At 34.8% G+C, this 15,210-nt stretch overlaps 1 protein-coding gene across 5 annotated transcripts in view; it reads right to left on the reverse strand.

Annotated features, from left to right (window-relative positions):
• Positions 1-15,210, reverse strand: part of RYR2 (ryanodine receptor 2) — a 380,332-nt gene that overhangs the window by 36,129 nt on the left and 328,993 nt on the right. For all 5 annotated transcript variants that reach the window (XM_061471193.1, XM_061471190.1, XM_061471195.1 and 2 more), the window contains 4 exons: positions 11,274-11,373; positions 10,260-10,339; positions 8,638-8,714; positions 7,224-7,297 (listed from right to left, as the gene is read on the reverse strand). In XM_061471193.1, the coding sequence (XP_061327177.1) occupies positions 7,224-7,297; positions 8,638-8,714; positions 10,260-10,339; positions 11,274-11,373 (331 nt within the window). The remainder of the gene's footprint in view (positions 1-7,223; positions 7,298-8,637; positions 8,715-10,259; positions 10,340-11,273; positions 11,374-15,210) is intronic.

The raw sequence follows: 15,210 nt of genomic DNA on the forward strand, positions 1-15,210 counted from the left end.
CCCCAAATGACCCAAGGGATCGCATACCATATGGTGTCATGCTCAGCATACAAAACTGGGGGAAGAAGGAGGAAGTGGGGGACATTTGGAGTGATGGCATTTATCTTCCCAAGTGTCTGTCATGTGTGACAGAGCCCTGTTCCCCTGGAGATGGCTGAACATCTGCCTGACAATGGGAAGTGGTGAATGAATTCCTTGGTTTGTTTTACTTGCATACATGTATTTTGCTTTATCTATTAAACAGTGTTTTTCTCAACCCACAAGTTGTCTCACTTTTACCCTTTTGATTCTCTTCCCTATCCCATGAGTGAGCTTAGTTGCTGGCTGGGGTTAAACCATGACACAGCTGAATTATAAACAATTTCAAACAATTTGGAAAATATATATATATATTTTATATATACACACATGAACATGATTAGAAGCTTAACTTTACATAAGAGTCATGAATGTTTACATGTTCAAGATAATGGATTTATCAATCCACAGCTTGTGAATTTCAAAGGAAGTATCTTCAGTACAATGGTAGGATTGGGAAGAAAAAACATTTTTAAAATTAACATGAATACTTTAAAAGTACATAATTTCACTCTTTCCTGTGCCATCAAGGCATAATGTTTGGTATTAAGAGCACGTATCACCAAAGCATATGTCAACACAGTTTCTTGTAACATGGAGAAAGATATAGTGCTCTCTGTCCTAATTTCAGATGTGTACTTAGGGTAGTGGCGAACAATATGCAATTCTTTCTCCCAGAATCAAATACTATAAATGACATTCCATGACACTTTTCTCTGTCCCAAACATAAATTCAAGTTATAACTTTCTCAGCCACAGAAGACTGAAAAAGCTTTCAGCTAATTAAACACTGAAAAATAAATTCCTGTTTCTGTCAGTGCTGATTCATTTATATGTACTATATATGCCCAAGGCAGCAAGAAAGTAAAATCAAAAGGTGCCTGTGCCCTTAAAACTATATTATTCAGCATTACTTTGAAGTTCAGCCTTGAAAGACACTTTTATATGTTGCTGGTTGGAGGCCAGAGTATAGAATATTCTGCAAGATTAGTCATGGGTTGTTTGTTTTTTTCTAATTTAACTGAACTCCTGTCATGCTTAAAGTTCCACTTTAAAGTTACGTGCATTGTTGATCTAGGTGAATATTTATATTTTGCAATAATAAGCATCACAGGGTGCCAAATATTTGGTGAAGCCTGTACCTTCACACATGGAATGTGTGTAGCTTGATTGCTGAGATGGCAGCGATTTTAAAAAACAACTCAAGGGAAATTGCTGATGTATTACCACTGAGAAAAGTCAAGCCCATAAGGGGTCCAACCATGTATTTCTTACATATCAAGACATCACTGAATGAAAGCCATTTGTGAAGGAAGTATGACCAGCAGATCAAAGGAGGTGATCCTGCCCCTCTGCTCTCGTGAGACCTCATTTAGAGTACTGTGTGCATTTCTGGTGACCTCAACATAAAAAGGACACGGAACTGTTGGAACAAGTCCAGAGAAGGGCCACGAGGATGATCAGGGGACTGGAGCACCTCCTGTATGAAGATAGGCTGAGAAAGTTGGGGCTGTTCAGCCTGGAGAAGAGAAGGCTGCGTGGAGACCTCATAGCAGCCTTCCAGTATCTGAAGGGGGACTATAAGGATGCTGGAGAGGGACTCTTCATCAGAGACCGTAGCAACAGGACAAGGGGTAATGAGTTTAAGCTTAAAACAGGAAATTCAGGTTGGACATCAGGAAGAAGTTCTTTACTGCGAGTGGTGAGGCACTGGAATGGGTTGCCCAGGGAGGTTGTGAATGCTCCATCCCTGGCAGTGTTCAAGGCCAGGTTGGACAAGGCCTTGGGCTACATGGTCTAGCGTGAGGCATCCCTTCTCATGGCAGGGGGGCGGGAACTGGATGATCTTAAGGTCCTTTCCAACCCTAACTATTCTATAATGTTATAATTAAGTTACAGATCAGTATTTTTTTCCACCTGTTTCTCTTGCCCTCTATCAAGTAAGACTTTTCGAAACAAGAAGGAAAACAAGTCTCAATTAAAATGGCTATACAGATTAATTTATTAATTGATTTTCCAACTTTTAGTACATGCACTGGAATGTAGGAATTCTTATAAAATAAACTTAAATTTTAATAACTATTTTTAATTAGTTACACCGAAACAATATCACAAAATGAATACAAGTTATTACAAAATTCTGTGATATTGAAGGTGCTTAGGTACATCATTTCACATAAGTTGAAACACCAGTTCCTTTCAGAAATATTTTTATGTATCCCAAAATGAAGAAGAAAAAAAACACTTTCAAACAGCTTGGCCACACTAAGATTCAAAATAATTCTGGTTTTCAATTTCTATAGCTGATCAAAACCTGACTAAAACCAGTGTTGGTATTGACAAGAATTTGAATTTTCAGACGTTACTGAAAGCAAGAGGTGTCTAACTGGCAACTACAGAACTGAAGTGCAGATCCATTTATTTCTATAAAGTCTAACAGGACAACCTTTGCTGCTGTACACAAAGAATCATGCCACTACACACAAAAATTTGCATAGATAATGTACTTGGAAACATAAATAATGCATACAGTATGACTTAGGTTGCCAAAAAAAACATATTCTTTTATTTCTGTTGATATGATATACATCCTGGCATGTATCGGCTCAGATGGTAAAATGCTGCCATTGCTCATGGTCTATGTAAATAATATGGTTACACACAGAAAGGCTTTAAGCCTGTAGTTTTGCATAGCTAGTAGCCTGTATTTGTGATATACAGGGACAGAGCTATTGTGTAGGAAATTAAAATAAGATTGAATGAGAAACTAAATATATGGAGGTTTTTTCCTTGAAAGTGCATGTGTCCAAGTTTAATAATTCTTTCTCTTTTTTTTTTTTAATCTTTAATGGAAAAGATCTGAGTTCCATCACTACACTGAAACATTGGCCTGATGCTAAATATTATAGGAATATACAAATACTTTCAGCTTTCAAAAAGGAATAGGGCTCCTTTGTGAAGCAAGAACGAAGCTCTCTCACCTGGGTTATATTGGATTGTATTGTGAGTGCCACATGCCTTTGACTTCTTGATAATCTGATTCAAGTAAGAAAAGCTCTTGCTTTCTGAGTGATACTTTTAAATGCAAACACAGATTCAGAGTGATACAAAGGTGGAAAGCATCCTTCCAGTGTAGGCTACAGTGGATCAACACAGAATTTAAACACCCACTTTAAGTGTGACTAGGCTACTGAAGGAAAAAAGTATATTTATTGATTTCACATTTTTAATGGTTGAAAATAGCATGATGTGTACCCCTCATTAGAGATATTTATTATACGGCATGTGTACCACTCAGTTTCACAAAAAATCCTTTAAGACCTACTGTGAGATACAATTTTCTTCTAAAATTATATTTTATTAAAATAGCCTTCTGAGAATTTATGGGCAATCAAAATAATGCCATGATTCAATGTTAAAAGATTAAAAATAAAAGTAGAGATTTCCTAACAAAAAGAAAAAAAAAAAGTAAAATAATCTAAGCGTAAACAGCTTAGTTTTTAGTTCATAAGTTAAACAAGTCTCCCCAAAGGGGAAAAACATTGCACTTTCAAGATATTTGTAACTCACAGTGAAATAGCATAATGTATTAGTGTTAAAGGAAAAATGAAAAACCAATGCAAGATAATAAGCATTTCTACGTGTCTGGTTTTGAATCCACCTTTTTTGAAAGGGAAACAGAACAATCAAACCAAAATACATAAAAGAAGAAACAACATTGAATACATCACAAAAAACAGTTAAGAAACACATTTGCTAAAGAACCATCAATGTTGTTACCAGTGGGGGTTCCAGGGTTTGGAAAGGGAAGGTAGTACCAGTCAGAGGAATATCAGGACAAGGAGCTTATGATGTGGACAGCACAAAGAAACAGTTGCAACAGAACAATAAATTTCACATCCATGTTGACTCATTACAGGGCTTTCGACCTATAGCCAAAGTTGACATGGGACCAGAGACAAGTATTGCCCTTCAGACAAGCTAATCCTATTCCCATAAGTGTCAACAGTAATTTTAATTTCACTTTGGCAAGAATAATTTCAGGTTTATAGGTTGTACATTCAATGACAATTACTTGTTATTATGCTTCTGCTTCAGACTGACATGAGAAACAAGCTACAGCGCACATTTTGCATCCCATCATTCTCTTTGGAATCAATAAAATGATCTTTAATTGAGTATTAATTAATTAATTATTCATAGAGTAAATATCTCCCTTGAAAAAAAGAATGGGAGAAAACATTTCCACATCTTCAGTACGTCATTTCTAGCATTAACAGATGGTTGTTCATAGGATTGCAAGCAGACATGATCCCAGGTATCCCATAAAATCTAGGATACTTCAAAACTGTTCACTACTGGACTTTCCCAACGTACACACTGGCTAGGCTTTCATAATGCTATCAGGTAGTAATACCAGTACAATTTAAATTCTTATGTAAACTACTTTTCATTGAATCAAAAAGGTGTGCTTCATGATGAAAAGAAATATATATGAAGGTAGCATGATGTCAAGAATAATGTAACCCTGAAAGGAAAAGTATAGTTTTTTTGGTTGGCTTTGCTTTGTTCTGTTTCTTGAGTTTTCAATAGCTGGATATTATTACATTAGAAAAAGTGCTGTTAGCAAATATTATCCCTTTGTACCAAGAAATCTTTGACATAGTGTGATTACTGTATTAATTGCTGCTCCTCAGGAATAAAGGAAATGAAAGCACATTATCCTAAATGTAGTACTTTGTTAACCTGCCAAATAAAAAATTTCCAGAGAAAACAAAAATCCAGATCATTCCTCTCCCAAATATTTGGCTAATGACATCTGCTGTATTTGAGCTTACTGATTCTGCTGAATGGTATATACATTTTGTATTTTAAATTCTAATTTCTCATGGCAACAGGAACATCTCATTGCAACTGCTCCTACAAGGCAGGTAAAGAACCTTTGAGGTATAGGAACTTTAACACATCAAGTAACTTTCGAAGCAAGGAAGTTAACATGTAACACCTGTAAACATTATTGATTCCTCTAAATAAGCAATGCACCACCTCTTACTTCTATCAACTCCTGACTGCATTAGATAAACCTAGCCAGTGGGAGGTCCTCTCCTTACTAGCCACCCTCAAATCCTCACTGGATCCACCACTGATTTCCTATGCTTGCACAAATCAATGCAGCGATAAAGCCACTTTTCAATACACGACAAAAATACTACAGGAGGACAATAGCACAAGGCTTTGTGCATGTATAATTACATATATTTTTTAACATTCATCCATTGCAAATATTGGTCTCACTAAAATGGAAAGAAATAAAAAAAAAATAAAAAAAATTAAAAAGCTTGCTGCTCTTACATCTAGTGAGCTAGTCACTGTGCAAATCCTGAGAAAGGGAGGAAGAACAAAGCGGGAAGAGCTGACACATAAACAAGAATTTTGGAATACACAATAACAACAACCTGATAGTTTAACAGTCTTACAGGAACAAAAAAATCTCATGGTGTTCAGGAGCTGTACAGTGCTGACACAAATCTAAGAGCAGGAAAAATAAAGAATAGGCAGTTGTTTTTAATAATTACCACGCTCATGAGTGATGACTGAGGAAGGGAGGACAGGACAATTAGTTCAAAGAAAAAGAAATAGGGAAAAAAGAAAAAAAAAGTTGAGAAATTGGTTTTAGCAAATACAAAATATAGTTAGCACTGGGTTTGGCAAAATTAGCTCTGCACTAAAAGAGAAATATTAAATAAACAGAAAATTTAAAAAATCCCTCAAATGAGAAAGCACAAAGATACTCTAACACAGAGTCGATTATGCAGCATTTAAAGAACTATTTACAGTTGCATGCAATAATCAGTCATTTCTAGAAATAGAGGAAGCAGTCAAAAGAAATATCAGCTGGTATCTTGACAGTCTATTTCAAAATCCAACATTATAAATAATAAATGTAATGATTTAGTAGTAGAAATGTTGTCCAAAAGAGAAAAACATTGTGCAGAATAATGGTCAGTAAAATATGAACATAATGGCCAAAACCTTACATGCCAAATACCTGCATCAGTGTTCAATCCACAGTCTTGTGACCAAATTTTACCCACATGGGTTCACTTTATTTTGTTTACTGGTAAAAGTCTAGCAAGGTTCGATCTACAATTTAAACTGTGGGAGCACCTTCAGAGAAGCAGTGTTTATGATCGGTCTTGAAGTCATTCAGTCAAATTTAGAAGTTCATAATTTTGATTTGCGACATGTGGTTGAATATTCAAGAAATATGTCACATAAAAGAGCTACAGGCAAAAGAAACAATGAGATATGCAGTATTGCAAATATGAATTATGAACCCCCAAATACAATAATGATTATACACTCAAGCTTTTTTACCTTGTTTCTAACATAAAAATATATTAAAAGACGAGGTCACGGTAGGATTGAAATATAAAAATGCACCATAAAAAATACTGAAGGGGAGAAAATGTGCTTTGGTAGCTCTATTAAGTCACATAGAGATGAATCTAATGTTTCCAGACAATCACAGTAAGGGAGCAGTAGAACTTACTGTCAGACAGAAGAAAGAAATTGACAGTGAATTGACAACACAGAGCATAGAAAGCCAAACTGATTCTAAGTCAAAAGTAAAGTGAAAATTTCATAATATTTCCTCCGAAGACAAACAGAAAAGAATTATTTCAAAGAAACAGTTTTCCCAGCAGACAGCAGATCCAGTTCCATCAGCCTTTGATATTTAACTTACGCCTTAACTAAACTGTTTCATTCCAGCCAAGATAATTTAAGAAATCAGGTGGGAACTCTTACGCTGAAACTAGTTAGGGATTTCTGAAATATTTTACATGCATAACCACTGCTGTTTGTAGCTAGAATCTGTTTTCAATTTTACACATAATGTCTTCGCTCCTTCAGAATGATGGGTAAGAGTTCTCCGAGACCATTCTGAAACTCAAAACATGCTAGTGATTTACTATTGACAAGCATGCGCTTTGGTAAGCCAATTAAATAGAAACCACTCTTGGGAATCATATTTTAACTTCAGCCTCTAGATATATCTTTACAGGGTTCTTTCAAGTTTGGCTTGCTTCTGCAAAATGTGAAAGAGAAAAGTTCAGAGATAGTTTTTGTTAAATCAATAGTACCTGATCCTTCTTCAGTCACCATCCCAAGGCCTTCTGCTTTGTTCTGACGTTCAAAAGCATTTAGGTCAAGAACACTGCAGTGAGAAAAATGCCATTTGTTCAGTGATTAATCAATTAAGTATGTGTAATATTTCATTTTATGAAAGACAGAAAAAAATCTGTAATATCACTTAAGTATATAATCATACCAGTGCAAGAAGATACATTTCAGTGACTTAATATATTTGTCTGCTACAAGACTACAAAACTGAGCTCTACAGACTTAACCTGCTTTTGTCCTGCAAATGACAATAGATTTTAGCTTTTTACGACTGACCAAAAAAACTGAATGTCTATGATAAACATACTCGTTTTAGGGATTACAAAGAAGCCATATTATTGACTACTTTTGCATAATAGCCCAGTTCATCCCAAGCATCAATGTCCATTAAGAAACTCTTTATTAGTTCCATTCCCTGAAAATTCTGAAAAACTGAACCTGCCAAAATGGAATATATATTCCACTAACCAGATTTCAGGAATATATATGCTTGCATATTTTTATTTGTGATTCTGAAAATTTCTGCCTTTCGTGGCTTAGAATTACAGCTAACCATGAGTAACTTTTGATCATAAGAAAGAATCTCTATGGAAGTCAGATGAATGTAGATGAACTACAGCAGCAGTTCTGATAGCAAGAAATCTCACCGATGCTTCAAAATTAACATATTTCAAAATTTTGGGCAAAGACAATGTTAAGAAAAAAGGATATAACACGGTACCCTTGACATAAGAGAATACTGAACCGCTTGATCCAGGAAGCCCTTTTAATCCTATGTTTTATGTTCCTTAACACATTATTTACATAATACGTAATATATAAACCATTGATATGGTCTAGTCTTAGAAGTCATAGATACGTATTTATATAGACCAAATTGATATGAACTGTCGAGAAACATGTATGGACAAAAAAGTCACAGTATCCTCACAGTTTATTAAAACACAACATTCCGCTCCTTTTTTTGTCTTCTAAAAGATCCTATTAATACTTCTCACAAAGTTGGGTTTTCACACGATCTTTATGATTAGCTAACACTGATCATTAATTTGCTCTCTCCAAGATTATAGCATACCTCCAGAGTTAAGAATTTGCCCCAGTGAATGATCTTAACTCTGGTGCTGTTGTCTAACATACCTCAAGTAGACGGGAATGCCATATGCAGCTGTGAAAAGAGCTTTTATCAAGGTTGATATTTATCAGATGAAGATTTTTATACCATCAGCACCACCTTGTACTTTATCCCAAATCCAGCACATTAAAGTCTCCGGGTGCTGTTTCCAAAAAGTATGTAGAGGTTCTTTCCAAAACTATAAATACTGTGGAATAAAACCTAAATGCACTAATAAATTTTTAAAGTAGGTCTTTTCTTACCTACAGGACTGCATAAGACCAGCAAGGCTCTGAAAAAATCCCACATCCTTTTTATCCTTGAGGTAGTCAAGCATTTTCTGCAGTAAACACAATTTATGCACAGAATTAATATTCATTCCATGTTTTAATCTAGTTAATACTACATGGATTCTAGATTACTAGTGATCTTGGTGTTTTGAAATCTCTGTAATATTTACAATTCATATAAGACTCTTGCAAAGAAAAATCCAAGTATCAAAGATAAAAAGAACATTTAATGCTCATATCTTTTACAGAAAAGAGGGTCATCCATTTTGACTATTCCTTCCTAAAACATGGAAAATAAATAGTTACTAAGTTTAATACAGATAGCAGAATTTATTGATTAATATAATTTTGATACTAGTAGGCCACAAATTTGTACTGACACTACGGCTTCAGCATGGACCAGGCTTTGTTTTAGATTATTTTAGCTGCAACAGCATGTTATTAGTCATATGAGTATTTTTTTAATTTGTTTTTGCTTTACTGTAATACCTGTGTAATACCTCTCTGATAATAGATTGAAGTAACAAGAAGTCATTCAGTGGAGTAAGCTCTGATTCTAGAATGTAATGTGTTGTTGAGTGAAGATTTAGGATTGAAACAGAAGTCCCAATTGTGAACAAAAATCACAGGTCAGTCTTAGAAAGGATACTACAAGGACTCAGACTATAAATGAGGTAAAATTCTATTTGCAAATAGCCAAAATAATAGGAATAATGGATAATAATTAACCTTCAAAATAAAAGAGCACATAAGCAGATTGTTTGAAATATTTTCAGCAAAACCCCAAGTAGACCCAAGATCACAGAAAAAGAAACCCCCATCAACAACACCATACTAATCTAAGCAAAGAACTCCAGAAGATGCTGATGACAACTTTTCAAAACCACTTTTGCACATCTCCCCCCACCCAAATTATTCTTCTCAAGGGAGACTGAAAATTTGATCTTGGAATCTAAAGGAAAATCAGAAAGATAAACATAAGACCAGAGAAAATGGGTAGAGATGAGGCAACTGAAAAAAGCAGCAAATCTAACTGTATTACTAACATAGTAGGAAAGATTATATAGTAGGAAAAAAGATTAACTTTACTCTGAGGGTGAAGATACACTGGAACAGGTTGCCCAGAGAAGTTGTGACTGTCCCATCCCCCAAACTATTCAAGGCCAGGCTGGGTGGGGCTTTGAACAATTCAATCTAGTGGAGGGTGTCCCTGCCCATGTCAGGGGGATTGGAACTACATCTTTAAATTTTCTTCCAACCCAAACCATTCTATGATTCCATGAAGAAATTCTTCCCTCCCACAGAATTCCTCTAGAAGTTAATGCTTTAACATAAAAATACCCTCTTTCAACTGAAATGCAAAACAAATTTCTTTTAGCCTTGATCCGTATAGGTTAATTATAAGTATACAAATAAATATATACTTCACAAACAAGGCACTTCTGTATGCCATTTTCTTCTGAGAATGAGAGTAAGAAGATAAACAGCATATGAAAAATAGTCACATTACATAATTCCCTACTACAATAATAATAACCACAGTACAAAGATCTATAATGACTACTAGAATAGGTAAAAATAAATTTGTACCTTACCTGTTGAACAGTAGAATTTCCTCCATTTAATATAGCAATCCCTAGCTTTAGGGTAGCTGCAACCATTGGACCCATCTCACCTTAAAATGATTTTTAAATATATTTTTAGATCATATATAAAAATAAGAATGTTCTGTTAATTTATCTGTACAACTGAATAAATGGTAATTTATCAGGAGAGGTCTTCTTGTTTCTCTTGTAAAACAGACCTAGTTTTGTTTCATGATCTCTAGTGTAACTGTATCCTCCTGAGTGACTACAGACATAATATAATGTATACACAGTACACAAAAGAAGCAAAATACGTCAGAAAGAACCGAGCTCAATGAATATAAATCATATTTCATTCACTAGAGCGTCCAACAGCTGGTTTAAGGCTGGGTGCTCAATTTAAAGCTAGCTTTCAAGTTTAACAGTGTGTCTCCTGCTGGCCCAGATATTTTTTCCTGTTTCTTCAGAAATTTACAGTGATCCAAAGCATTTAGTTACAGTAAAAAAAAAAAAAAATTAAATAGGAATTTTTAAAACATCATTACTGTTGAAACAAATCACAGAACAGCCCATGAAAGCATCAAAACTTAGAGTAAGATGGTGTCTGTGGGACAAAAGAATACCAATAAAGTAGATATTTGGGCATTAGGGGCAGAAAAATCTATAACTACTTCAGAATTGTGCAAATGCCAGAATCTGGGGGCTTTTTTTTGTCACTGCATACTGCTAAAGGTATGAACTTTTTCATACTTCCTCTCAATCATCACTAGAAAAATTGTAGTATTATTATTATTATTATTGTTATTATTAAATGATGATGAAAGCAACAATAACAATATAACCTCATGAGAGTTATTCATCAAGCTTTCCTGGATTAGCTGTCAATAATTTTTGAAACTTTGGATGGATTTTGAAAGCAAACTTCTTTAATGCAAACCTCAGTTTTGCCCTGTAAGAATTGCAATCATTTCAAAGACCATTGAAAATGAGGTTTAATATGATATGTACACAACAAAACATTACCTTTACTAGCACTAATCGTCTGTAGAACCATCTCAGCAGCGCCTCGGTCATGCAGTCTGGCTTGCTGATACAGAAGTTTTTGCTTTTCCATTTCCTTTTCCTGAATAAAAATTCCAGTCATTTAAGATGAGGACTTCAGTTAGTATCAGTTCTCCAAAGATTTTATGTTTTCTATTAGTATATGGGCTCTATGGCAACATCATGGATCATTTCAATACATACAATGCCACTGAACAGATATTTAATGTGTTCAAGTAATAGTCTCCCTTTGGTATTTTTCTTTATCATGCTTTTAGCAGTTTATCTGAAAAGAGTCATCTCAATCGTAAATCATGAAGTTAGTTCAAAGCCCATATTCATGATCTATACTGCATATATCAAACTTGCACTTTTGTGCCATGATTTTGTGCAACAGCTCATATTCTTAATAATCTGGTATACTGTGACCATAACTTCATACTGCTCAGTGTGCGGCTCTTGAGTTGCAAGTTGTTGCTGAATACCAGAGTAACAGAAGCATCTCAGATTTTTTTTCAAAACATATCATATTAAAATATAGATTGCCCACCTTTCCAACAGAATATTTGATAGAATACACTGTGCTTTTATATTTTACATTCTCTAGCGGCAACAAACAATACTGCATAGCGTTGCTTGAGCAATGGTGAAGTTTGTTCTTTATAATTTAAACTACTATCAAAAACATAAAGAAGAACATAAAGAGCAAACATAAAGGCACAGTTAATTCCAGATGAGTTTGAATTTTCACCAAGTTAATTGAAGTTTACTGGAGAATTGAGGATGACTAAGCAGTATAAGTTGCAAAATGGAAGTTGCATAGAGCCCTATGACAGTGAGTCCATCAGATGGCGTGGTAAAAAGCTTACTCAAAAGGAACATGACATAACCAGTTAGTGTCATGTCCAAAAACAACGCCCAAAACATGTATGACCTAAAAGCAGGAACAGCTGCAGCAGAAGTAGCCAGAATGACAGCTTTGCTGCCATAAACTTTCCATCCAATTTACGGAAAAAAAGACATTGGAAGATGGAAGAGGTTTAAAAAATGAAGGCTTGCTAAATAGAGGGTATGAACAATAAATTAAAAAAGAAGAGGTAAAAAAGAGAAATATGTTCAAATGAATGAAAAAGAAACCTTTAACTCAAAAGCAAACCAACACAGACATTTATGCTGTTACCAGAGAGTTCTCGCCGAGGCTGGCAAATTTGTTTCTTAAATCTTTGATAATATCGTGCTGCGGAAACAAAATTCATCAGGGTTGTTGTTTTTTGTTGTTTGGTTTTTTTTCACACTATTAGCTCTCCTGAGGTTAAATTGTATCTTTCTTTTCTTTTTTTTTTCTTTAAATTATGTGATAGATCTAGATGGAGGCACAAAAAGGAAAAAAAAATAAAAAATGGCAGCTTTGCTTCATATTTAGCCATGCTAAGGTTTGAAAGTTTTGCCTTCATGTTTAAACCTCTTCCTGTGAATTCAACAAAAACAAAACAGAAACATACACACACACACACACACAAACCACTAGGAAATCATGACATCACAGGTTCACTATAGCTACAATAATTTTTTTCTTCTTTTTTTTGCTTTCAGAGTCCACTGAAAATTGATCAGCATTTCTTTTTAAAAAACTATTTCCTATTTCTAGCTACTCTTAGTTTTGGACCCAAGAATCTTTCATTTTTCTTCCTTTGCAAGATTTTTCACTTTCATTCACAAGCCTAATATCAGCTATACTGCTTTCATTATACAATATTTTCTTGTAAGTTTATGAGAATGCTTAGAGTGAAGATGTTTCTGCATGATCTACAGACTAAAAGAATGGGTATTCACACTTCTTACAATGGCACTATAGAAAAAACAGTAGAAACAGCCATTGCAAAACAGCTTCAAGTGAGAAAACTGGCATTTTCCACAGAAATCAAGCTGTCTAGGTAACTAGTAACAAAGCAAACAAAAATAAAAATTCACCACCAAAACCCCATCACAAATCTTTGTTCTAAAAACAACCATTCCTTTGTTGATAATCACCAAAGATTACATTCCTTCTTCAGCTTGACAATGCTTTAGCACTGTTGCTTTCTGCATGTAATGTTAATACATATAAAGAAAATCAAGACTATTTTATCTTGGCTGTTTTCCATTTATATGGGAAAAAGCTGACCACTTAGAAATGCACATACACGTATTCCCACATTATAGACTTTGGAAGCAGAGACTCAAATATTTTCTCCTTCGTTCTATTTAGCTCTGGGTTTAAACTATTACAAGCAGCCATATGCAAAAAAAACCCACGTTGGTTTAAACAACAAGTTTTAGCTGGACTTTGTAAGAAATAAACTTGCAAAAACTAAATAGGAACTTTAACTGATACGTGTGCCACTGCAATTGTTTATTTCCTCTTAATCTATACAAAGAATGATTCTTGGACTCTGAGAGAGATCCATTTGGAGAAGCTTTTTGCTGCTACCACTAAACTCCCAGCCATGGAGTGCATGCAGTAGCACTCTATGTATTTTTTAATATAAAATTATAAAATGGTTAAAGAGTAAACAGAATAAAGAAAAAGATGAGAAGGGAAGAAATTACTTTAAACTCAACTATCCTAAGATGAATCCTCTTTTGAATTGTCTTCATATTTTAAATGTTTCAAGAACTCTGTTTAGTCCAGAGAGTAAGTCCTATTAGATAGGTATTACACAGGCAAAACACCTGTTCATTTCAATGTCAGGCATGCATGCGTACAAGCTATGCATTAAAAGGTAACATCAAGTACTGAAGCACTTTACTCAAGTACTTTATATATATTCAGAGAGAGAGACTTTAAGATCAATATATGCTGGTTTATGCTCTATAAAATTGAATTTTTCCTTAATCACTTATTTTGGACTTCTTCAGCTCTAAAAAGCATATACATGAAGTGTCTCCATTTCAGGTTGCGGCAATATCTTTACTGACGGCATCACGCTTGTACTGTCATTCATTTGTATCTTGCTTTCTGGCAAGGAAGTTTGATTTGTTTCCTACAGACTGCCTCCATATCCTTGCCCTGCTGATGAGATGATTTAACATATTCATTCCCATTCAAGCAGATATGAACTAACAAAGTATTAAGTCTCTAAAAGGAAAAATACTGTATTGGGTGACTTCCAAAATCTTTGTGTTCTCAGTTTTCAACTTTTTTCTCCAATGGTACACAGCTATGAAACTACACATTACTTCCAAACTGAGTCATCCTTTCTTGTTTAAAGTTGGGTGACAAATTTGATGTATTTGAAATAGCTGACATAGATGTCTAACTCTCTATAGGAATAATAAAAGAAAAGGGTAAGGGATTGTTCAGAAGATTCCACTGTGTTTGGAATTGAACCAGCTGGAGCAGAAAATCTTATGTACATGGATAAGTTAGTAAGATTATTATGTAAATACTGCATTAAAGATAAGCAAAGAACTTGGAGCTAAAAATGGTCACTTAATCATTGCAAAGTATTTGCTCTTCAATATACATCACTCCTTTACCCCAGGACTGCGAAAGGCGATGCCTTACATAGATCTCTATCAGTTATGTTGTGCTACAGCAGTGCCCCATGGTGTTTGACTTGAAACACAGGGCAGATGGGAGTCTGGGACTGCTCTTGAAAAGTATTCTATTGCTGGTATAAGCAGCAGAAACAGTGTAGGGGGAAAAGATGCTGATAAACACAGAAGATGGGAAGCAGCCAGAGGACCCAACGAAATATCTTAATGAACAGCCTAAAATCATCATTTATCACTAAGCCCCTGAATCGAAACTCAGAGAAAAGCATGGATATTATTCACTCCCTCATTGCAGGAAGGGGGTTTGGACCTTTAAAGGTCCCTTCCAACACAAATTATTCTATGATCCTATGTATAAATAACTTATCATGTAGTCACAGAG

This window comes from Pezoporus flaviventris, unplaced genomic scaffold (genome assembly GCF_033815535.1).
Source record: "Pezoporus flaviventris isolate CSIRO_AGI_PZ_B2104156 unplaced genomic scaffold, CSIRO_AGI_Pfla_v1 ptg000066l, whole genome shotgun sequence".
Classification (NCBI taxonomy): Eukaryota; Metazoa; Chordata; class Aves; order Psittaciformes; family Psittacidae; genus Pezoporus; species Pezoporus flaviventris.